Source organism: Oncorhynchus keta, chromosome 8, assembly GCF_023373465.1.
Source record: "Oncorhynchus keta strain PuntledgeMale-10-30-2019 chromosome 8, Oket_V2, whole genome shotgun sequence".
NCBI classification, from domain to species: domain Eukaryota; kingdom Metazoa; phylum Chordata; class Actinopteri; order Salmoniformes; family Salmonidae; genus Oncorhynchus; species Oncorhynchus keta.
In genome coordinates this window covers 14,564,782-14,586,699 of record NC_068428.1, presented here as the reverse complement: position 1 = coordinate 14,586,699, position 21,918 = coordinate 14,564,782, and the positions used below count along the sequence as shown (strand labels likewise).

General features: G+C 42.3%; 1 protein-coding gene across 2 annotated transcripts in view; it reads left to right on the top strand.

The window, feature by feature from the left end:
- Window positions 1-1,498: 1,498 nt before the first annotated feature.
- Window positions 1,499-21,918, top strand: part of arhgap18 (Rho GTPase activating protein 18) — a 22,770-nt gene continuing 2,350 nt past the window's right edge. Inside the window, exons 1-13 of one of the 2 annotated variants that reach the window (XM_035774735.2) lie at window positions 1,499-1,641; window positions 9,208-9,404; window positions 13,876-14,111; window positions 14,439-14,499; window positions 15,181-15,347; window positions 16,029-16,194; window positions 16,304-16,395; window positions 16,756-16,833; window positions 17,248-17,407; window positions 17,583-17,665; window positions 17,763-17,969; window positions 19,549-19,686; window positions 20,131-20,258. In XM_035774735.2, the coding sequence (XP_035630628.1) occupies window positions 1,598-1,641; window positions 9,208-9,404; window positions 13,876-14,111; window positions 14,439-14,499; window positions 15,181-15,347; window positions 16,029-16,194; window positions 16,304-16,395; window positions 16,756-16,833; window positions 17,248-17,407; window positions 17,583-17,665; window positions 17,763-17,969; window positions 19,549-19,686; window positions 20,131-20,258 (1,757 nt within the window). In that variant the 5' untranslated portion in view covers window positions 1,499-1,597. Of the gene's footprint in view, window positions 1,642-3,474; window positions 3,701-9,207; window positions 9,405-13,875; window positions 14,112-14,438; window positions 14,500-15,180; window positions 15,348-16,028; window positions 16,195-16,303; window positions 16,396-16,755; window positions 16,834-17,247; window positions 17,408-17,582; window positions 17,666-17,762; window positions 17,970-19,548; window positions 19,687-20,130; window positions 20,259-21,918 lie in introns of those variants that run through there. The other variant, XM_035774734.2, reaches the window with a different exon arrangement.

The window sequence follows — 21,918 nt, the reverse complement described above, 5'->3', positions numbered from 1 at the left end:
TTATTAGAAAGTGTTATTACTGCATTATTACTGTAACAGAGGGTTATTACAAAGTGTTACTACCACATTATTACTGTAACAAAGGGTTATTACTGTAACAAAGTGTTATTAAAAAGTGTTATTACTGCATTACTACTGTAACAAAGGGTTATTAAAAAGTGTTATTACTGCATTACTACTGTAACAAAGGGTTATTAAAAGTGTTATTACTGCATTACCACTGTAACAAAGGGTTATTACAAAGTGTTACTGCTGCATTATTACTTTAACAAAGTGGAATAAACAAGCGTACAGTCAATAACACGATAGAAAAAATCTTTACACAGTGTGTCCAAATGAGGTAAGATTAGGGAGGTAAGGCAATAAATAGGCCATAGTGGCGAAGTAATTACAATTTAGCATTTAAACACTGGAGTGATAGAGGTGCAGAAGATAAATGTGCAAGTAGAGATACTGGGGTGCAAAGGAGCAAAAAATAAATAACAATATGGGGATGAGGTAGTTGGATGGGCTTTAACAGATGGGCTATGTACAGGTGCAATGCTCTGTGAGCTGCTCTGACAGCTGATGCTTTTTAGAGGTGTTTTATGCATTATTACTGTAACAAAATCTTATTAGAAAGTGTTATTACTGCATTATTACTGTAACAGGGTTACTACAAAGTGTTACTACTGCACTATTAATGTAACAAAATGTTATTGCTGCGTTATTACTGTAACAAAGGGTTATTACAAAGTGTTATTAATGTAACAAAGTGTTATTACGGTGTTTTCACTGTAACAAAGTGTTATCAGAATGTTGTATTACTGTCTTATAACACATCACCTCATTAACACTAAGAAATCTTTGGGATAGCATAGTGGTGAACGTGATTAAGCCTGAGCATCTGTTGTCTGTCAAAGCGCTTTGGATTAAGCATGCTTAGAATTACCGAGGCAGTGGTGAGCAGTCAGTCAGTCGCTCCTCCTCGTTACCTTGATTGGTGTCATTTCAGTACAGAAACCAACATCCTTCAGTCTGCTGATCACTCCATTCTGCAATACTGACCCACGTCACAGTTGTAATCCCAGTGACCCCACATTTACACAGGCACACCCCAGACAGGGAAGAAAGACTGAGAGTAAAACTAAAAGGATTGAAACGCTACATCAGGAAGTACAGTATCTGCCCCTAAATATGGTTGATTTGCATCACACAACAAACACAACTGTCAGACCCACAGTTTGATTTTCAACTGTCCCCTTCCATTTACTTTGAAGACATGAATAGCAGCATGTTCTTTGTAATGGATTTGTAGTTGGAATGAGAGCACAGGAAAGAAGGGCATTAATCATTTAATGAGATTACGCAAAGGTGCTGGAGGGTGTATGGGAGGGGACCCAAGGGCAGGTCTTCGGGGGCTGATTGCCTACAGTGTGTATGCTCTCTGTGAGTGTGTGTGCGCTGTGTGTGTGCGTATGTTTGGCTGTGTGTGTGCGTTAACACCACTCTGCAGCACATGGCAAGGTGAGCCATGGAGTCGAAGAGGTCTTCCCCTCACATGGGATAAGGGGGTTCTCCTCCTCTCTGCCAATAGAGCGTTGGACCTCAACAAAAAATGGTTACCATGGTTTCCAAATTCGTCTATTATCTTCATCTAAGGTATGGAACCGATTTTAGGGCTTGCTTTACTGAATGTGTGTCACACTATCTATTATGGGATATGGACTTGAGTGACTTATGTGTCGACCGTGTTGCAAGATCTCTGCAAACACATGCGACCCTCTTTTTTTTCTGATTTGGTTCTGTGCGTTGAGACAGGGCAGCTTGGTAAACGCTGGGACTTTATAGATTGTAGCTACTGAGGTCATTCTTGATAGTCCTTCAGCCACGGGAGATATAAAGTTGACAGAGCTTTCAGAGGGAAATGCTCTCAGGAATAAGAAATGTGAATAATCAGGAATAACAAAATAGTAATCCATGGGCGATATATCATATGAAGGCTAACTGTTCCGACAGAATAAACATCTGTAACCTCGTCACCAAAGAACATGACAAATATTGTGTTGACGTTCCTAAGCTTGTGCAGGAAGCCAAGCAAAAACACCACTGTCATGTGCAGATTCAGTTTCACTCCATTCTTGTACCTGCTGGTGTACATTTCACCTTGGTAAGAGCTTTTCTCATGTCATAGTCCACACCTGTCCAGAAGGACTGAGGTGGGGTGTTATTCATCTAATATCAAATTTATATAAGGGTTAAAGTGTAACATGCCAATAACATAAATGCTTCCTGTTTAGTGAATTCTCACAAGGTTTTGTTAAGTGTTCTCACAGCAATGGATCCAGTCCCTTTTGAGCATCATTGCCAGTGATTCTTACACAAAGGGATTTCCTCTGCTGCACCTGACAGACAGAGAATATTGTTGTAACTAACCACCAGATGGCAGTATAGAGGTAGCCTACTAATTTGCTGTTGTGTGGGAGGCCTTTGTTGTAATGGCCAGTGCTGCTCAGATGTCAAGCCTATGAGGCGTGTTGGAGCTGGTCTGATAACTTTCCACACCATTATAACCAGGAGAGAGGTCTTCCGATTCCGCCTGCCAGACTAATGAATATTCACTAATTGATTGGAACAGAATCTAACCGTTTTTAAGTGTAACATAATGTATTTGTCTTCTGGCACGCACCAACCAGTGGCCCACATGTAAATATCTAGTTCTTCAACAAATAGTCATTTGGAATATGGACATTAACATAAATCTCACAAAATACACGAATTAAAATTGTTGTACTGACACTATTACCGTGTTACTACACAGGTATAAGATCAACGTAATTCATGAGTCCATATCATTAGATAGTCACAGAGGACCTCAGATCAATAGTGATTAGACTAATGCATTTTAATTCACAAAGTACAGGTGAAATGACAGGGAATAAGCTATTATTGTGCATTATAATGCATACTACATCATGATTCATAACAATATAGGCCAAATATGAGCTATAACATACTGTAACTTGGAATATTACGGTAGCAAAACATTGTGCTGTTTTCAGGTTTATGCCTAATATATGCCATTTTAGCAGACGCTTTTATCCCAAGCGGTTTACAGTCATGCGTGCATACATTTTACGTTACTCGACAAATGTATGACCCAGATAGGATATCAGTTGTGCTGGGGCCAATGGTTGGGGGACCATATAAAGTAAGTTGATAAGATAGATGGCTAAAACAAGAAAAAAGTGATCTTTCATACAGTCTTACAGGTCTGGCCCGCCCAAATTACAACGCCCAACAGCATTCTGGGCGGTGCGTTCAGGCAGCTGTTGATTATCCATGTTTGAGTTCGTTTTGCATGGCTCGGTGCACCGGGTGTTCAGAGTTTATATATTTTAGACCATTACATTGGTGCTTAAGAAAATGTACACCCGGAGCACCGGGTCATGCAAAACGAACTCTCCCCATGTTATTAGAGGAGGCGGTGAGCTCATTGAAAAAGACAACTCCCTCACACACAGAACAGCTCTCCTATTCCTGGAGGCTGTACATTCAAAGTTAACTGCGAACTTACAATAATAAGGCATGAGTCGAGCAACATGAGTCGCCAGCAGGACCCCAAGGGAGTCATCTTGACCGGTTATATTAGCAATATTGAAGTTGTATCGCCTGCCTCGGGTGTCAATAGTGCCGAAGAGATCGAGTCTTCATCGCTGAGGTGAGCGTATAGTCTGTTATTGACCACAGCCCACACCCTAAGTAACATTGTAACATTGCCGCTTGAATAGTTAAGAAAAGGTGCAAAGGTCTTCCAGTTGCCCCGCATGTAACCTCTAACAGAAAGAACACTCCGTGTAACGTTAGTCCCCAAGTCGCCCCTGACTTTTCCATGTGTTGATACATTGTTACCATGTTGACACATTGTGTGAAATGAATTAAGCTCTAGACTAAACAGGCAGAGGAAATACAGGCGTGCGTATGAGAAGACAATAGGTTTTCTGGATTCAACTTTTTTTATTTTTAAATATCGTATGTATTTCACAGAAGTAGAATATAAGTGATTTTTCATATGTAGGCTACGCTACGTCACCTTGCCGAAATTAGACTGTCCAAAAACACCTCGTTTTGTTAGGGTTAACGCTCAAGTTCTCTAGCCTAACGCAACATGTATATATTCTATTTACACAAGCTTTGTTTGTTCTGCACATGTTTTAAATAACCGTAAACACTATCCAATAACAAACACCACGCATACAGGGTGAGGACACACACGAAGACCGCATTGGCCGGTTGAAACTCGATGCTGGTTTTCCAGTTCAAGTGGCCATCTGTAAAAGCCCGTGTCTGTTCTAGGCTGCAGCTACAGTGGAGGAGTCCTGTCTTGTATGCAGGTGCCTCCACTCACCAGCTGGGTCCGAGGGTCCCCAGTGGCCCGACAGAGGGCTGTCCCGGCCAAGGCTGTTTTGGATACTACGTACAGGGGTCTGTCTGTACTACTGTGCCGTAGTAGCACCATCCCTATTTGGCATGGTGTGGTAAATGTGGCACCTACATCCCTTTGTTGGTCTCATGTGCCAGTTGAGTTGGTCTTGTTTCTGCATGGGAACAGAAAGATAAAAACAAAAGTCCAACTGTGTGCATGTTGTGGTCAATGAATGTTGCCCAGTTTGTTGGAATAATGGCCTCCAGTTACACGTTTTTAAGTTGAGAGATTTTGCCACCAGCTTAGAGTCATTTTGGTCTTACTGTACAAACAAGTCACCAGCGGTACATGATGAACTACTCGCCACAGCGCTTTTGTCTTTCCACTTGTATTGACTTATTACATAACTATTCATTCCACGGAGGCAAATAGAAAGAACAGAGTACAGCACTTTAAATGAGTTGATAACGACACAGTTTGTACAAAGAATGTGGTATGCAGCTAGGTGTGTTGGGTGTTTGTGCCTGCATGTCTTATTAAGTTAGGATGTAGGTATTCATGTTTTGCACGGAAACATATTCTTTCACTTGTTACATACATGTTATATAGAAGAGGCATTAATTAATAATTGATCAAGCTATTTTTGTATTCTTTACATAATGTGGTACCCAATCAATAAGCTCCACTGGTAGTGTGTTCGCTGTTTACTCTGACTGGAGTTTCTAATGTTCAAAGCATTTCAGTAACTTAGCAGATGCTCTTATCCAGAGTGGCTGTTTACACGTTCATACTGGTCCCCCGTGGGAATCAAACCCACCACCCTGGTGGGTTCAAGTGCCGCGCTCTACCAACTGAGCCACGGAACAGTGGGGTTAACAGGTACAAGTCAAGGCCAAGTGAACAGCCTGTGTTATGATTTCCATCGAATCGGGTGAGACGCTGAGCTTTTTGTGAGTGAGGTATAATATTGACTCGGGGACGACCTACCTTTAAAATGCCTCCATCAATGTAAACATTATGATGTTACCACATGCAGTCAGTGCACAAAATCAACACGGGTTATCATCATGGTGTTATTGCTGCTGTTTGTGTTTTTATTGTTTTTCCATTGACACAGCAGCACTCTTCACATTCCCTGTTTCCTGGTGTTGAAAATGTATTTCCACTTCGGGTAGAGATTATTCTGACTTGTGTTAATTTTTAAATCCTTTATCACTAAACTGCCAACGACGTCTTTTGAACGTCGTATGTAATGAACATTCCGACCTAGACATTTCCTAAATAAGTATAATTAACACATTGACGTTTATAGAATTTTGATTGACACAAACATTTGTGTTATAGGCAGTTTTAGGAGCCCCCCCACACACACACACACACACACAATTGTGAATAAATAGACTGATGAATTGTGCAGTCTCTGACAAACACAACTCTTCTTTGAACAGGGTACGGTTTGAAAAGTGTTCTTGACCTTTTTTTTTCTATACGGAGGAACATACACTATCTCAAATCCCAGAACCCATCACTGGGGGCTTTCCCATGCAGTCTGTCCAATCCAGCTGGCCCATATGACTACAGAACTTTGGCCTCAGTTCTTTGGAGCTGTCACCATTGTGGATACATTCATCAAGGACCACCGTATCTGCCCCCACATCTTGTACACGTGTTAAACCCAGCCTATTCTCCAGTCAATGACATGTCATTTGAGAGTGTACTCAGGCTGTAAGTATTATACAGGAGAATGGAGGGTCAGACAGTCAGACTGAACCCCCAGCAGTAACGTTCCATGACTCTGGGGTTGTCACAGCATTCAACTGGCTTGGGCCCATGTGTCGCTGTATTACATGTAGTGGATGTTTGGAATGTGCCTTATGAGTTAAGTCAAACTTGATTGCTAGTGCATGTGATTAACAGTAGTGTAATCCCCTGTTTCCGTTGCGGTGCTAAACCATGCATGTTCTGCTGCTATGTATTTTAGACACCTGTTGTCACCACACTTTGCCCCACAGTACCACACTCAGGTTAAGGTTTAGTAAGCATTCGAGAAGGTATCGTATGCCACTGCCCCCTGAACTGCACGGCCAGTTCTTCTGTCTGAATGCATCTACATTATAAACTGGGTGGTTCGAGGCCTGAATGCTGATTGGCTGAAACCTGAGGTATATGTATGACAACATGCATTTTTACTGTTCTAATTACGTTGGTAACCAGCTTATAATAGCAATAAGACACCTTGGGGGTTTGTGGCATATAGCCAATATACCACAGCTAAGGGCTATATCCAGGCACTCTGCGTTGCGCCGTGCATATAAACAGCCCTTAGTTGTGGTATATTGGCCATATACTACACCACCTCATGCCTTATTGCTTAAGTATACTATGACCCCCTCTCCTTTGTGTCTGTATGCAAAATGACCAGGCGCTAAACAGCAGAGAAAGACTGTTTACCTTTTTGTCCTTGAGCACTGGCAGTTTGTCACTCTTGGAGCCAGCAAGATAGCTGACCTTTCCATGCGACTGGGTCTGGCTGTGGGGTAAACGTTGGTGGTGTGTACATTGCTGGGATACTTGACTTTCCTTGTTCTCTTGAGTTCAAACCTTGCATGTGCTCCTAATGGGGAAGATTGTGTTTGCATTTCTCTTTTGGGATGGAATACAAACTAACATTGGCGCACATTCCGCTTTTCTCCTTTATTGGCAGTCTATTCCCCTCTAAACCAAATGTTTGTGCTGTGTGTTAGCTTGTTCCCCATAAAGGTTTGAATAAATATGTTTTCCAACCCTCAGATTCTTCCAGAATTGTTCAAAAACATTGTGGCAATATTATCTAGAAAACAGACAGCGATTGATTTGTGAAAGCATTTCCTCAACAACCTCTCTGAATTTGCAATGGCGTGTTGTTTATCCAGGGCCAGAAATGTCAGGCGTTACTGATACCCTGTGTATTTCCTGTGGCTGGGAAGGAGCTGAGGGCTGACTCATTTTACAACCTCCACAGACCTCAGGTGAGGCCTAACAGGCCTGCTGCTCATTTATATTCTGTCCTGTCTATGACCATGGAGGGTAGTGTGTACGGCCAGTACATCACTGGGGCCGCGCTTCCTGCCATCCAGGACCTTTATACCAGGCGGTATCAGAGGAAGACCCTAAAAATGGCCAAAGACTCCAGCCACTCTAGTCATAGACTGTTCTCTCTGCTACCGCACGGCAAGCGGTACCAGAGAGCCAAGTCTAGGTCCAAGAGGCTTCTATACAGATTCTACCCCTAGCCATAAGACCTCTGAACAGCTAATCAAATGGCTACCCGGACTATTTGCATTATGTGCCCCTGCACATTGACTCTGTACCGGTACCCCCTGTATATAGCCTCGCTACTGTTATTTTATTGTTGCTTTTTAATTATTTATTTTTCTATTTTACTTCAGTTAATTTTAGTAAATACTTTAACACTTATTTTTCTTAATTGCACTGTTGATTAAGGGCTTGTAAGTAAGCATGTCACTGCAAGGTCTACACCTGTTGTATTCGGCGTCTGTGACAAATACAATTTGATTTGAACTCTTCACTGCGAGAAATGGACCAGGAAGCCATGAAGAACACTCTGTAGCCCATAGAGCTGGTATTTAAGCTCATGTGTACTCTTTAGTTTGAGGTTATTATTTCTGACACATTGGTTGTGTAAAACAAACCTTTTTACCCCTAAGCTAAGGTGTACGTTAGCCTGGCCTGGCTTGACCCAGATTGACTGTTTAGTATCAAGTGCGTAAGCAGAAACAGTCATTTGGGAGTGTGGAACCGCTGAGGTTTCATGATTTATTTTTGCCACTCTAGGTGTCCCTTTAAAGGTCAAATGCAGCAGTTTTTATCTCCATATCAAATCATTTCTGGGTAACCATTAAGTATCTTACTGTGATTGTTCTCAACTAAATTGGTCAAAAAGAAGCAACAATAGCTTCTTAGCAAAGAGCAATTTCTCAAGCAAGAATTTTGCTAGTACTGTCTGTGAGTGGTTTGAGTGGGAAGGGGAAAACTCAACATTACCTGTTATTGGCAGAGGTTTGTAACTTTCTTATTGGTCTATTAACTAATTTACTATGTGGTGATGTCACTGTGGAAGGCCCAAACTCCCTCACACCAAAACAGGATGAAATGTCAGGCAGTCTTTTCAAACAGCTTTTACACTAAAGGGCATTATCATAATTTTCACAGTACTATTCCAACCTCATAGCATTGAAATGTATATAAAACACAAGCAAATCACATTTTTTGACTGCACTGGCCCTTTAAGTGCAACCACCATAACTATTTTGGGGGGGAGTGTAGCAGCTTTCTGATGCCCATCAGGAGTCCTCTTTGTGCTTTTCCCAGGGTTCACTCACACGGAGAAGCCTATCTGGAGCAAGCCTTCGCCAAGCCTGCAAGCCCACACATGCGTTATCCTTAAACTAGTAACTTGGCGTTCCTGTAAAAGGGTCTAGGCTGTGGCCAGCGAACAGCAGGGGTTTGCACAGAACTACGTGCTGTAAGTGTGACGCGGCCAGAGGAAAGCAGAACTGCCGCACTGACTGACATGAGTTAACCCTTCACGTTCATGCTAATCCAAGTCCTATGTGGAACATACAACCACACTCTTGTGAAAACACTGCATTCGTAGAGTTCCAATCCTAAAATGAGTACCAGACAGCCACCCAGTGTTTACTCATTATTAGTATGGTCTGACTTGTTGTATTTATAACTCACTTTAACCCTGATAAAATGATTGAAATAGTACTCATAATACTCTCTCCTTTGTCCACCAGCCGCAGGACAGGCCACTACAGTGTCCAGAACCGGGCCAGAAATGCACCAGGAAAGCCCCCGTACCACCGCTGTAACTCCCAGGACTCGTTGGATGAGCTGGCCATGGACGACTACTGGACCGAGGTGGAGAACATCACCCTGAGTGGAGAGGGGGACGCAGAGCCACAGGAGGAGGTGCAGCTGAAGGTGCCTGATGGTATGGAGCTCTACTCTATAGCAGGAGTGTCCACTGAAAGTAGAGAGGACCCTTGTGCCCTTTAATTCACCTTAAGTTGTTGAACAACTGCTTCAGGGTAACATTTTAGACTGAGATTTCAGGTGTAGTACAGCATTCACTATGTACATTATATGACTAGTGATTTACCTAGATCACTGTCTGACAGGATTCTTTTTTACTCTAAACGCAACATGAAGTGTTGGTTTCATGAGCTGATTCCAGAAATGTTCCATATGCAAAACATTTCTCTCAAATTTTGTGTAGAAATTAGTTTACATCACTGTTAGTGAGCATTTACTGCAAGATGGCACCGGCGGGGAGGGCTGCAGTCTTATCGGCTCTTAACCAACCATGCTATTTTGTTTTTTGAAGTTGTTCGTAACTTATTTTGTACATAATGTTGCTGCTACTGTCTCTTATGACCGAAAAGAGCTTCTGGACATCAGAACTGGGATTACTCACCTCAAATTGGATGAGGAGTTCTTCAATGAGTCAGACGCAAGGGATATACTATAGACACCTGGACAGGCCCAGATCCCTGTGATTCGCTGGAAAAGGAAACGTAGGTTTCGCGGTAAAGAGATCAGGGTGTCTTGTGAGGATCAGGTGGTCAATCTGCCCTTGCCTTCCGTCTTGCTAGCTAATGTTCAATCGCTGGAAAATAAATGGGACGAACTGAAAGCACATATATCCTACCAATGGGACATTAAACTGTAATATCTTATGTTTCACCGAGTCGTGGCTGAACGACGACATTAAGAGCATATAGCTGGTGGGTTATACACTCCATCGGCAAGACAGAACAGCAGCCTCTGGTAAGACACAGGGCGGGGACCTATGCATATTTGTAAACAATAGCTGGTGCACAATATCTAAGGAAGTCTCAAGGTTTTGCTCGCCCGAGGTAGTGTGGTCTACAGCTTATCGTGAGATACTCTATCTACAGTTGAAGTCTGAAGTTTACACACACAATTAATAAGTAAAAATTCCATGTCTTAGGTCAGTTAGGATCACCACTTAATTTTAAGAATGTGAAATGTCAGAATAATAGTAGAGAATTATTTCAGCTTTTATTTCTTTCAACACATTCCAAGTGGGTCAGAAGTTTACATGCTACCAAATACTAATTGAGTGTATTGCCTTTAAATTGTTTAACTTGGGTCAAACGTTTCAGGTAGCTTCCCCCAATAATTTGGGTGAATTTTGGCCCATTCCTCCTGACAGAGTTGGTGTAACTGAGGCAGGTTTGTAGGCATCCTTGCTCGCACACGTCTTTTCAGTTCCTCCCACAAATTTTCTATGGGCTTGAGGTCAGGGCTTTGTGATGGCCACTCCAATACCTTGACTTTGTTGTCCTTAAGCCATTTTGCCACAACTTTGGAAGTATGCTTGGGGTCATTGTCCATGTGGAATACCCATTTGTGACTAAGCTTTAACTTCCTGACTGATGTCTTGAAATATATCCACATAGACTAGAAAAATTATCAGAAGCTTCTAAAGCCATTACATCATTTTCTGGAATTTTCCAAGCTGTTTAAAGGCACAGTCAACTTAGTGTATGTAAACTTTTTTTTAATATTTTTTTTATACCTTTTATTTAACTAGGCAAGTCAGTTAAGAACACATTCTTATTTTCAATGACGGCCTAGGAACGGTGGGTCAACTGCCTCGTTCAGGGGCAGAACGACAGATTTTCACCTTTTCAGCTCGGAGGATCCAATATTGCAACCTTACAGTTAACTAGTCCAACGCAATAATGACCTGCCTCTCTCTCGTTGCACTCCACAAGGAGACTGCCTGTCACGTGAATGCAGTAAGCCAAGGCAAGTTGCTAGCTGGCATTAAACTTATCTTATAAAAAACAATCAATCATAATCACTAGTTAACTACACATGGTTGATATTACTAGATATTATCTAGCGTGTCCTGCGTTGCATATAATCTGACTGAGCGGTGGTAGGCAGAAGCAGGCACGTAAACATTCATTCAAACAGCACTTTCGTGCGTTTTGCCAGCAGCTCTTCGTTGTGCATCAAGCATTGCACTGTTTATGACTTCAAGCCTATCAACTCCCGAGATGAGGCTCGTGTAACCGAAGTGAAATGGCTAGCTAGTTAGTTGCTGGTTCGAGCCCAGGGAGGAGCGAGGAGAGGGACGGAAACTATACCGTTACACTGGCAATACTAAAGTGCCTATAAGAATAGTCAAAGGTTAATGAAATACAAATGGTATAGAGGGAAATAGTCCTATAATAACTACAACTTAAAACTTCTTACCTGGGAATATTGAAGACTCATGTAAAAAGGAACCACCAGCTTTCATATGTTCTCATGTTCTGAGCAAGGAACTCAAACGCTAGCTTTCTTACATAGCACATATTGCACTTTTACTTTATTCTCCAACACTTTGTTTTTGCATTATTTAAACCAAATTTAATGTTTCATTATTTACTTGAGACTAAATTGATTTTATTGATGTATTATATTAAGTTAAAATAAGTGTTTATTCAGTATTGTTGTAATTGTCATTATTATAAATAAAAAAACATTCAGATTTTAATCGGTATCAGCTTTTTTGGTCCTCCAATAATCGGTATCGCCTTTTTTTTGGGCCTCCAATAATCGGTATCGCCTTTTTTTTGGGCCTCCAATAATCGGTATCGCCTTTTTTTTGGGCCTCCAATAATCGGTATCGCCTTTTTTTTGGGCCTCCAATAATCGGTATCGGCTTTTTTGGTCCTCCAATAATCTGTATCGCCGTTGAGAAATCATAATCGGTCGACCTCTAGTCCAAGCACACTAAGACAGTCGTGAAGAGGTCACGACAACCTATTCCCCCTCAGGAGACTGAAAATATTTGGCATGGGTCCTCAAAAGGTTTTACAGCTGCACCATCGAGAGCTTCCTGATGGGTTGCATCACTGCCTGGTATGGCAACTGCCATGACTGCAAGGCACTACAGAAGGTAGTGCCTATGGCCCAGTACATCACCGGGGCCAAGCTTCCTGCCATCCAGGACCTCTATACCAGGCGGTGTCAGAGGAAGGCCCTAAAAATGGTCAGACTCCAGCCACCCTAGTCATAGACTGTTCTCTCTGCTACCGCACAGTAAGCGGTACCGGAGGGCCAAGTCTAGGTCCTAGAGGCTTCTAAACAGCTTCTACCCCCCCCAAGCCGTAAGACTCCTGAACAGCTAATCAAATGGCTACCCATACTATTTGCATTGCTACCCATACTATTTACTGCTGCTCTTTAATTCTTTGTTGTTCTTACCTCTTTTTTTGTGTGTGTATTTTCTTAACTGTATTGTTGGTTAAGGGCTTGTAAGCATTTCACTGTAAGGTCTACACCTGATTTTTATTTTATTTCTCCTTGCCAAGATGGTCCATCCACCTTACAGGTGTGGCATATCAAGAAGCTGATTAAACAGCATGACCATTACACAGGTGCACATTGTGCTGTGGATAATAAAAGATCACTCTAAAATTTGCAGTTATGTCACAACTTGACACATCTATGGTATTGTGTTTTGAGGGAGCGTGCAATTTGCATGCTGACTGCAGGAATGTCCACCAGAGCTATTGCCAGGGAATGTAATGTTCATGTCTCTACCATAAGCCACCTCCTACGTTGTTTTAGAGAATTTGGCAGTCTGTCCAACCGGCCTCACAACCGCAGACCACTTGTAACCACGCCCAGGACCTTCACATCCGTCTTCTTCACATGCGTGATCATCTGAAATCATCTGATGAAGCTGAGGAGTATTTCTGTCTGTACCAAAGCCCTTTTCATGGGGAAAAAATGAATTCTGATTGGCTGGGCCTGGCCCCCAAGTGGGTGGGCCTAGGCTTAGATTAGGGCCTAATTCACTTATTTAAATTGAGTGATTTCCTGATATGAACTGTAACTCAGTAAAATTGTTGCATGTTGTGTTTTATATTTTCCGTTCAGTACATACAGTAGAGCTGAATAGGATAGTCTGGTCTGTTGTCCAGCCCATGTTATTTTGCAATACCACCACATACACATAGATCTCTTATTGCTTTCATCCACAGAAGACAATAGACTTGCTTGATCCTACAGGATCAGGAAATGCCTATAAAAAGCACTGAAAAAGTGTATTGTTTAAGTCGACATTCATTGTTTTGTCTGGAGAACTTAAAGCAGGAACTTCCTTTTTGTTTCCGTTCCTTTCTATAACAAGATGGTTGGTTAGGAGTGAGGTCCTTCCCTGTTTCATGTCTTTCTCTATTCCCACACCTCCGTACATAAAAATGGCATAATACTAATTGCACAGTAATAATCTATGAATTACTTGTTTGTTTCTTTATCATTCAGTAAATGACTGTGTCCTCTCGCTAGTCTCCAGGCCTACACCCATGTCTTTTCCATTAACATACCACTGCTCTTTTGGTGCAGCATCAATTCATCCCTAACTCGTCTGTCTGTAGAGGGGGAACAGGAGGAGGCGTGGCTGACGGAGGCTGGGCTGGCCACTCTGTTTGACGAGTCTGCGTCGGACCCCGAGGACATGATGGGGCTGTTGTCCACGCTGACGCGCACCCAGGCCGCCGCCGTGGAGAAACGTGTTGAGAAGCTGCAGCAGACCCTCAGGAAGAGGAACAAGCAGCACCAAGTACCTGACGTCAGAGACATCTTCAAACTCCCGGGCACACCAGAGTCAAAGGTCAGCCTACCACCGGTCCCGTTTCACTTGCCAGTCATGCCTGAGATGCCTCGCTACATAACAAACCCAGTGACTTGTTTACCGTAGTTGGTTAATATAATTACGAATCACAATATCTGTTAATGGACACCTGAATGTGAAGTAATACTTAACTGAATATCTTAATATTATGCAAAAGAAGGTCTTATACTCACAATTGGGGTGAAAAATATGACTTTCTACAATATCAGCCGTTACTCTTAGTAGTTTGAATCATTAATTGATTTAAAAAAATGACCTATATTAAATTCTGATGAGAGCCTGCTTCTGTTTTATATTATGTTGCAGGAGGATGAAGCCAAGTCACCAGAGAGAAGTGAAAACAGGGAAAAGGATATTACGACAGATGGCATGTACCACAAGTTCTACTCACAAAATCTTTGTCTGGGCATGTTGGTCTATACCTATAGAAAACATCACTGACTCGCCACAAAAATGAACTGGTATTTCTATCCACTGTTGTTTTTATGTGATACTGTAGATTTCCTGAAATGGTTCATGATCACAGGATGCAGAAGTGAAGATTCTACGGAAGAGCTGTTGAGTTGAGAAGATAACTCGGCAGTACACACACGCGCGCGCACACACACACACAGGAAGCAGGGACATTGCCTATCTTGTCTGTTCGCGCCACCCCTCTGACCTTAACATGAAGGCTGTCAGGAATCCGCTCCCTATCTTCCATTATACACTTGCCTGTTTTCCTATTAGTGGAGATGGCAGGGTGGCACTGCAGTTCTGTGTCAGGGCCAAGGCCTTACATGTCTGTTTGACATGTCTGTCTGACATGGGTCACAGAGGGCAGACTGGCTCTCTGGCTGTTGACTTCCACAGGACTAGTCGTTGTCCCTTAGTTTCCCTTCAGTGGGCAGAACAGTCACCACCACCTAGTTCTAATCTCCCCACTGCTGACTTTGTCCCATATGTGGACTTTCACACATCTCATGAATTGCCTGTGTTATCTCTTGCTATAGGTGTAGCTTTCAATATGTCCCAATAATGTCCCAATAATAACTCTGTGTGGGTACAGGTCAGGCGATGGGGCTGGGGAACAGGGCAGGCCCTGCTGAGCAGAGTGTGTCTGAACCTGAGACAGACATCAACCTAGAGGTGTCCTTCTCTGATCAGGCCCTCAGCTATAAGGAGGGTTCAAAGGGCAGCAGCGAGGCTCTGACGGACGCAGATGACAAGCTACCTGTGAGTACCCTTTTTAAACATTAACACAACCAAACGGATTGACTGAGCCGCTCATCCAGAGCAAAGTTTATATGCCGAAACAGGAAGTATCACTCGTCAAAATAGCAGGATCCCATAGGCCAGTTTGGGACAAAGGATTTCAAATATTTATGTTTTTTTGGCAGAAGCAAGAACTTTGCCCTGTGGTGTTTATGGATTGAAACATGTTTCTGTTTTTACTTAGCCTACATCATTAATGATTGACCAAATTATGATTTGATATTTATATGGGACATTATTTAAAGCGTTATTGAAGGCCTAGACCTGATGCTTGTGTACTAGTGTAAGTTATGACATTGAATGATGTCATTTGCACTGATGATCACATTATCTATCAATCAACCTTATTGAATAGAGTTTTTGCATCATATAATAAATTTCAGTCAAAATACTGTTCTAGACTCCTGGTGTATCTGAGTTCTGTCTCTGGTTCTAGGGCCACCTAGTGGTTACAGATACTCCAATACTATGTCAGGGTCATATTCAATAGGCATCAAACAGACCCTGTTTTTGTTCTGACAAGTCCAATAAGAAGCGCTTGTTTTCATCTTCCATTGCAAAATGCTTTGCTACGGTGTGCAATAATGAATACAACCCAGTTTTACTAACTCCTAATGTAACCTGTGCTTCGCTGTATGACAGAACTTCAAGTTGAGCAGAGACAAGACAGGGCTGACCAAGGTTGGGGACCTGTCCCCCCATGACATGAAGAAGGTGCACCGCCTGGTGCTGATAGAGATGACCGCTCTGTTTGACACGGCAGGCATCGACCTCAAAGCCCACAAAGCAGTTAAACTCAAGGTCAAAGGTAAGCCAGTATGCTAGAACTGGAACACAACTGTATAACATATGTAAGAACCCTGAGGACTGTCCCATCAAGCTCTGACACAATTAGGTTTGTTGTGTTTGTGTTCTAGAGTCTGGCCTGTTTGGAGTTCCCCTGGCCGCTCTATTGGAGCAGGACCAGAGGAGACAGCCAGGGACCAAGGTGCCAATCATACTGCAGAGGGTGAGCAGCACAACCTCTCATTAACCACCGATCCTGGTTCTCTTTAATCATACAGTACGTCTGAATGCTCTGCAGTAGGAATCTCCTCAATTTGCTGTAGTGGTAATGGCATTGTCATTTTGGGGCGGCGGGTAGCCCTGTGGTTAGAGAGTTGGGCCAGTAACCGAAAGGTTTGTAGATCGAATCCCCGAGCTGACAAGGTAAAAGTCTGTTTTGCCCCTGAACAAGGCAGTTAAATCCACTGTTCCTAGGCCGTCATTGTAAGTAAGAATTTGTTCTTAACTGACTTGCCTAGTTAAATTAATATGTGCTGTCGATTTTGGTGGTTTAAAGCTTATAAGTGTGTTCTCTTGTTTCCAGCTAATCTCTCACATAGAGGACGAGGGTCTGGACACAGAGGGGCTTCTACGGATACCCGGAGCAGCCATAAGAGTCAAGGTCATTGTTCGTCATTGTTGATAGATGTAGTCCTGCTTCATTCAATGTCTGGGGGAAGTATTTGCATGCTGTAACAACAGCTTAATGTAGCCAAATTCTTATTTCCCTAATGGAAAGGTTAGTGTGGTGACCGACTGTGGAAGATAAGATTAGTGTTGTACTGTAGGATGGTGTGATAAAGCCTCCAGTGTGGATGTGTTTAACTATGCTTGTGGGCACCAGAAGTATCCACAAGAATAGTGAACAAACAAAAATTGGGGGACATTTTGTTGGTCCCTACAAAGTCAAATGCTATTTCTAGGGGGTTAGGGTTAGAATTACGTTTAGGGTTAAGGTTTAGGGAAAATAGGATTTTGTGCCCCCACCAGGTTAGTGTGTGTGTGTTAACATGTGACTTATGTGTTCGGCTGGCAGGCGGTGTGTGTGGAGCTGGAGGGGAAGTTCTACGAGGGCCTGTTCCCATGGGAGAGTCTGAAGCAGCACGATGCAGCCAGCCTGCTCAAGCTCTTCATCAGGGAGCTACCCCACCCGCTGCTCACTGTGAAGTACCTCAGCGCCTTCATCGCAGTGCTTCGTCAGTCCCCCTATACATTATGAACCACACTTTCTATACATACAGTGGTGCACTGTATGTATACTCGTTTAGAATGTTGTCTGGATTCTGTTTGACTTTTGTCTTATGTTGACTCATGGATTAGTAAAGCAATCCTGTTGCGTTTTTTTTTTTTGTTCGTTTGCCTTACTCACAGGACTGCCCACTAAGAAGCAGCAGCTGCAGGCTCTCAACTTGCTAGTCCTGCTACTTCCGGAGTCCAGCCGTGATACACTAAAGGTAGGTGGCTCTTTCCCTGTGCTCGTTCTCTAGCCAATACAGTATAGTCTCATGTTGTCTGTTGGACACATTGTAATGTATCTTGTGGTGGTTTCAGGCGCTGATGGAGTTCTTTCAGAGGGTCATAGACCACAAAGAGCAGAACAAGATGACCTTGAACAATGTTGCCGTGGTGATGGCGCCAAACATCTTCATGTTTAAAGGCTTCCGCAACAAGATCAGCGAGCAACAGGAATTTTCCCTGGCCACGGAGACGGCCAACATCGTCCGACTACTCATCAGATACCAAAACCTGCTCTGGACGGTAGGCTCAAGTCATGGTGCCTCATTTATTAATATTGCGTAGAAACTAAAATGCTACTTACGAATGGAGTTTTTGAATGTTTGTATGAATATGAAAAGTGTGATTAACAAGCATCATACACACACACCGGTAGGAGATAACTATTGATAAATACCAATTGTTCTCAGACCTTGGCTATTCTAATTTCGAAACCTCTAAATAACCATGTAGAGTCAAAATCAGAAAGCCTGTGGGGAAATGCAGCACCGTGACATGAAATACAACGTCGCAACCCAAAAAAGCGAAGAAAAAAATCATATTTTCAGAGACTGAGGTAGACGTGCGAGTGTCAGAGATTGAGTACAACCAAAATGTTTTATTTGGTTGCTCAGCTGTGGCTTGACCAGTAAAAATGAAAACATGGCTACAAAGAGAAGACTGTTAAGACCATTAGTTTCTTTTGCAATGGCAAATGTACTTCACATGAGTAGGCCATCCATCCTCAACTCCCTCCTGTAGGCGTTATAGGCCAACATTACTGTTCTGCAAAATGAACGAGTCGTGCGTGCCACCTCATTCAGCAGCGTCTTTTGCAAATCACATAACCTATCCCCTGAACATTTAAAAGTGGAGGCATTTTCTGTTCAGTCTTTTTGGGATATTTTTTTTATGGCGACGTCTGTTGCTTCGTTAGTATTGGATGTCAGTGGAGGCTGCTGAGGGGAGGACGGCTCATAATGGCTGGACTGGAATAGAGTCAATGGAATGGTATCAAACACATGGTTTTCATGTCTTTGATAGCATTCCATTGACTCTATTCCAGTCCAGCCATTATTATGAGCCGTCCTCCCCTCAGAAGCCTCCACTGTTGGCTGTGCATCTGAATGTCATGTGTTTACTTTTTATTTAATTTATTTTTTATTAAGTGGGTCTTAAATCCTGTCAAAAATCCTATAATATTTGAGAAACGATATCTGATGAGCCAATCTGTGCATTCTGGAGAGAAAAGAAAGCCCCACCTGTCTCTAAAAACGTGCTCTCTGCCAAATGCAGCGTTTGCCAAATCCTCCAACCGAGCAAGATCATTAGATTTCCCCATTGTTAAAATACTATAAAAGACAATGGTTTCACTTGAACTTTGTGCCTATAATTTAACAAATGACTGTACTTTGTATGGATTGTTATCGTAACAAATGCGCTGATGTGGTCAAATGATATGCCTGTCAAGATATGTTGCATGATTTCACATTGGAAATACAATGAAATTGAAAATTATTTATTTATTACTCGCATAATTTCAGACATTTTCAACATGTATTTTCCCCCATTCTATGCTTGACAGGAAGTTTCCTTATTCCACCAAGTGTGCGTGCGCAAGTTCATAGCTGTGTGTGGATTTACAGACACTCAAGCAAATGTTCATATTGGAAAATGTCACACTTTGCGTGGAAATGATCCCATGCATGGTTTACACACAGATTTGTGCCTAGGCATGATTGGTAAATGAGTCCCCTGTACTTTATGTATCGGGCTACTGTATGTAATTGGTATGGCTCTTCAGTGGCACAATTTGTAATTGAATCAAACATTTTGTTCACAGATTCCTAAATTCATAATGAATCAAGTCCGAAAACAAAACACAGAGAACCAGAAGAAAATGAGCAAAGACCGCGCCATGATAAAACTCCTAAAGAAGATGGCCTATGAGCGAGAGAAACAGGAGAAACCCCTCTCTGAGGTGAGGGCAAACAAAGGTGTCTGTAGCACCTGTATACAGTATTCCAATTGGCTCTGCGACCGTACTGAAAAGCAGTTATAGCTGAGGGCAATACCCATGCTGTTGAATGAATCAAGAGGAGAATATGTGAATGACTCGACTCAAATGCCTTCTGCTCTTCCTGGTTCAACTGATGAAAGAGGGGGAGTGGCTCCCCTGTGACACCTAGTGGCAATATGTAGAACTGCAACTCCGTTTTTTATTGTTGGAAATGACTAATGAAGAAATTGCATAATATAACAGAATTTAAATACCTCAAATAATATTTATATTGAAGAACAATTTTCAGTAAATGATTTTTGTATAACTGCTGTACATTTGTATTGGTTTAGTATGGAGTACAGTAGCGACACTAGTATTATGTTGGTTAGCTGAGACATGTCTGTGTTGTCTCTCCCCATGCAGGTGGACAGTAGTTCTCAGGGCTTCATCAGGGTCCAAGCCCCTCAGTTCTCTAAGGTCTCCATGGCTGTCCAGCTGACTGAAGAGTTGCAGGCATCTGATGTCCTCAGCCGCTTTCTCAGCCAGGACAGGTGAAAACCTCAGAGGGGCACTACTGTCATCCCGTTACACACAAGGCTTGCAGTCACCTAATGATTACTCTCAGCCCACTCCCTCACACCGGGTATTCTGAGTGCAGTCAAATTACACTACAGAGACATTTACACCCTGGGTGTGTTAGAACTGAGCAGCGTATGGGAGCTGTTATTTCTGTGACACTGCACGGCGTGGCTCTGATTTCTCTGTATTTGTATACTGCCCTAGAAAGGCAAAACGATGCTGATTTTTCAGGATTTTGACTGGCTCAGAAAAGCTGCCAGCCTGTCTGTCTGGTCCCGACTCCCGACACGGTCATTACCAAAGGACAGTTGGAGATCGAATTTCAATGTTGCAAATGTCGGCCAGACAGACGGCAATGTTATTACAGATCTCTGCTGTTGAAACCCAAATGCTAGTCTTAAAGAATTATGAGATAATGTCTAGATGCTTTTTACAGTGTAGCTCTAGTATATACATTGCCTGGCTGGACTGAGACAGTGGATTGTGTAGTCACATGGAACAGAGTCTATAGGCATTTCAACATCATAGATGATTTAGCCGGTACTAACTTGTGGAATAGACATTGTCTGGAATGCGGTTTTAACCAATCAATGGCCAGGATTAGACCCAGCCGTTGTATAAATAAGTGATAATGCATTATCTTATTATGATGTAATTTGATTTGACCTACAGTGAGCTCCAAAAGTATTGGGACAGTGACAATTTTTGTTGTTTTGGCTCTGTACTCCAGCACTTTGGATTTTAAATTATACGATGACTATGAGGTTAAAGTGCAGACGGTCAGCTTTAATTTGAGGGTATTTTTATCCATAACTGGTGAACCGTCTAGAAATTACTGCACTTGTTGTACATAGTTATCCCCCCTCCATTTTAGGGGACCATAAGTATTGGAACAAATTCACTTATGTGAAGTAAAGTAGTGTAACGGTAAGTATCTTGTCCCATATTCATAGCACGCAGTGACTACATCAAGCTTGTTGGATGCATTTGCTGTTTGTTTTGGTTTATTTGTATTATTTTGTGCCCAATAGAAGTGAATGGTAAATAATGTATTGTATCATTTTTGGAGTCCCTTTTATTGTAAATAAGAATAGAGGTTTGTTTCTTAACACCTCTAGATGTATGTGGATGCTACTATGATTACGGATAATCCTGAATGAATCGTGAGAAAGTGTTAGATGCACTATTATCCCCAAGACACGCTAACCTCTCATCATTATAATAACAGGGGAAGTTAGAATTTTTTTTTGGGGGGGGGGGGTGGTGTATGATATTTGTCCCAATACTTTTGATCCCCTAAAATGGGGAGACTATGTAGAAAAAATATATAACTAAAGGGTTCACCTGATATGGATGAAAATCAGTCTGCGCTTCAACCTCATAGTCATTGTATCATGTCAAATCCAAAGTGCTGGAGTACAGAGCCAAAACAACAAATTGGTCACTGTAACGATACATTTTTTTTGGACATGGGTCATAGGTCAAATCAGTGGTCATGGTTGATATGCAGAAAAAAATGACGTAATAATAAGATAATGCACCGATGTATTATCACTTATCTACCGACGACATATTTGGCTGGACAGCAAATAAACGTTAAAGCCATTTTCTCCTGTTTGCGTAGTTTACTGC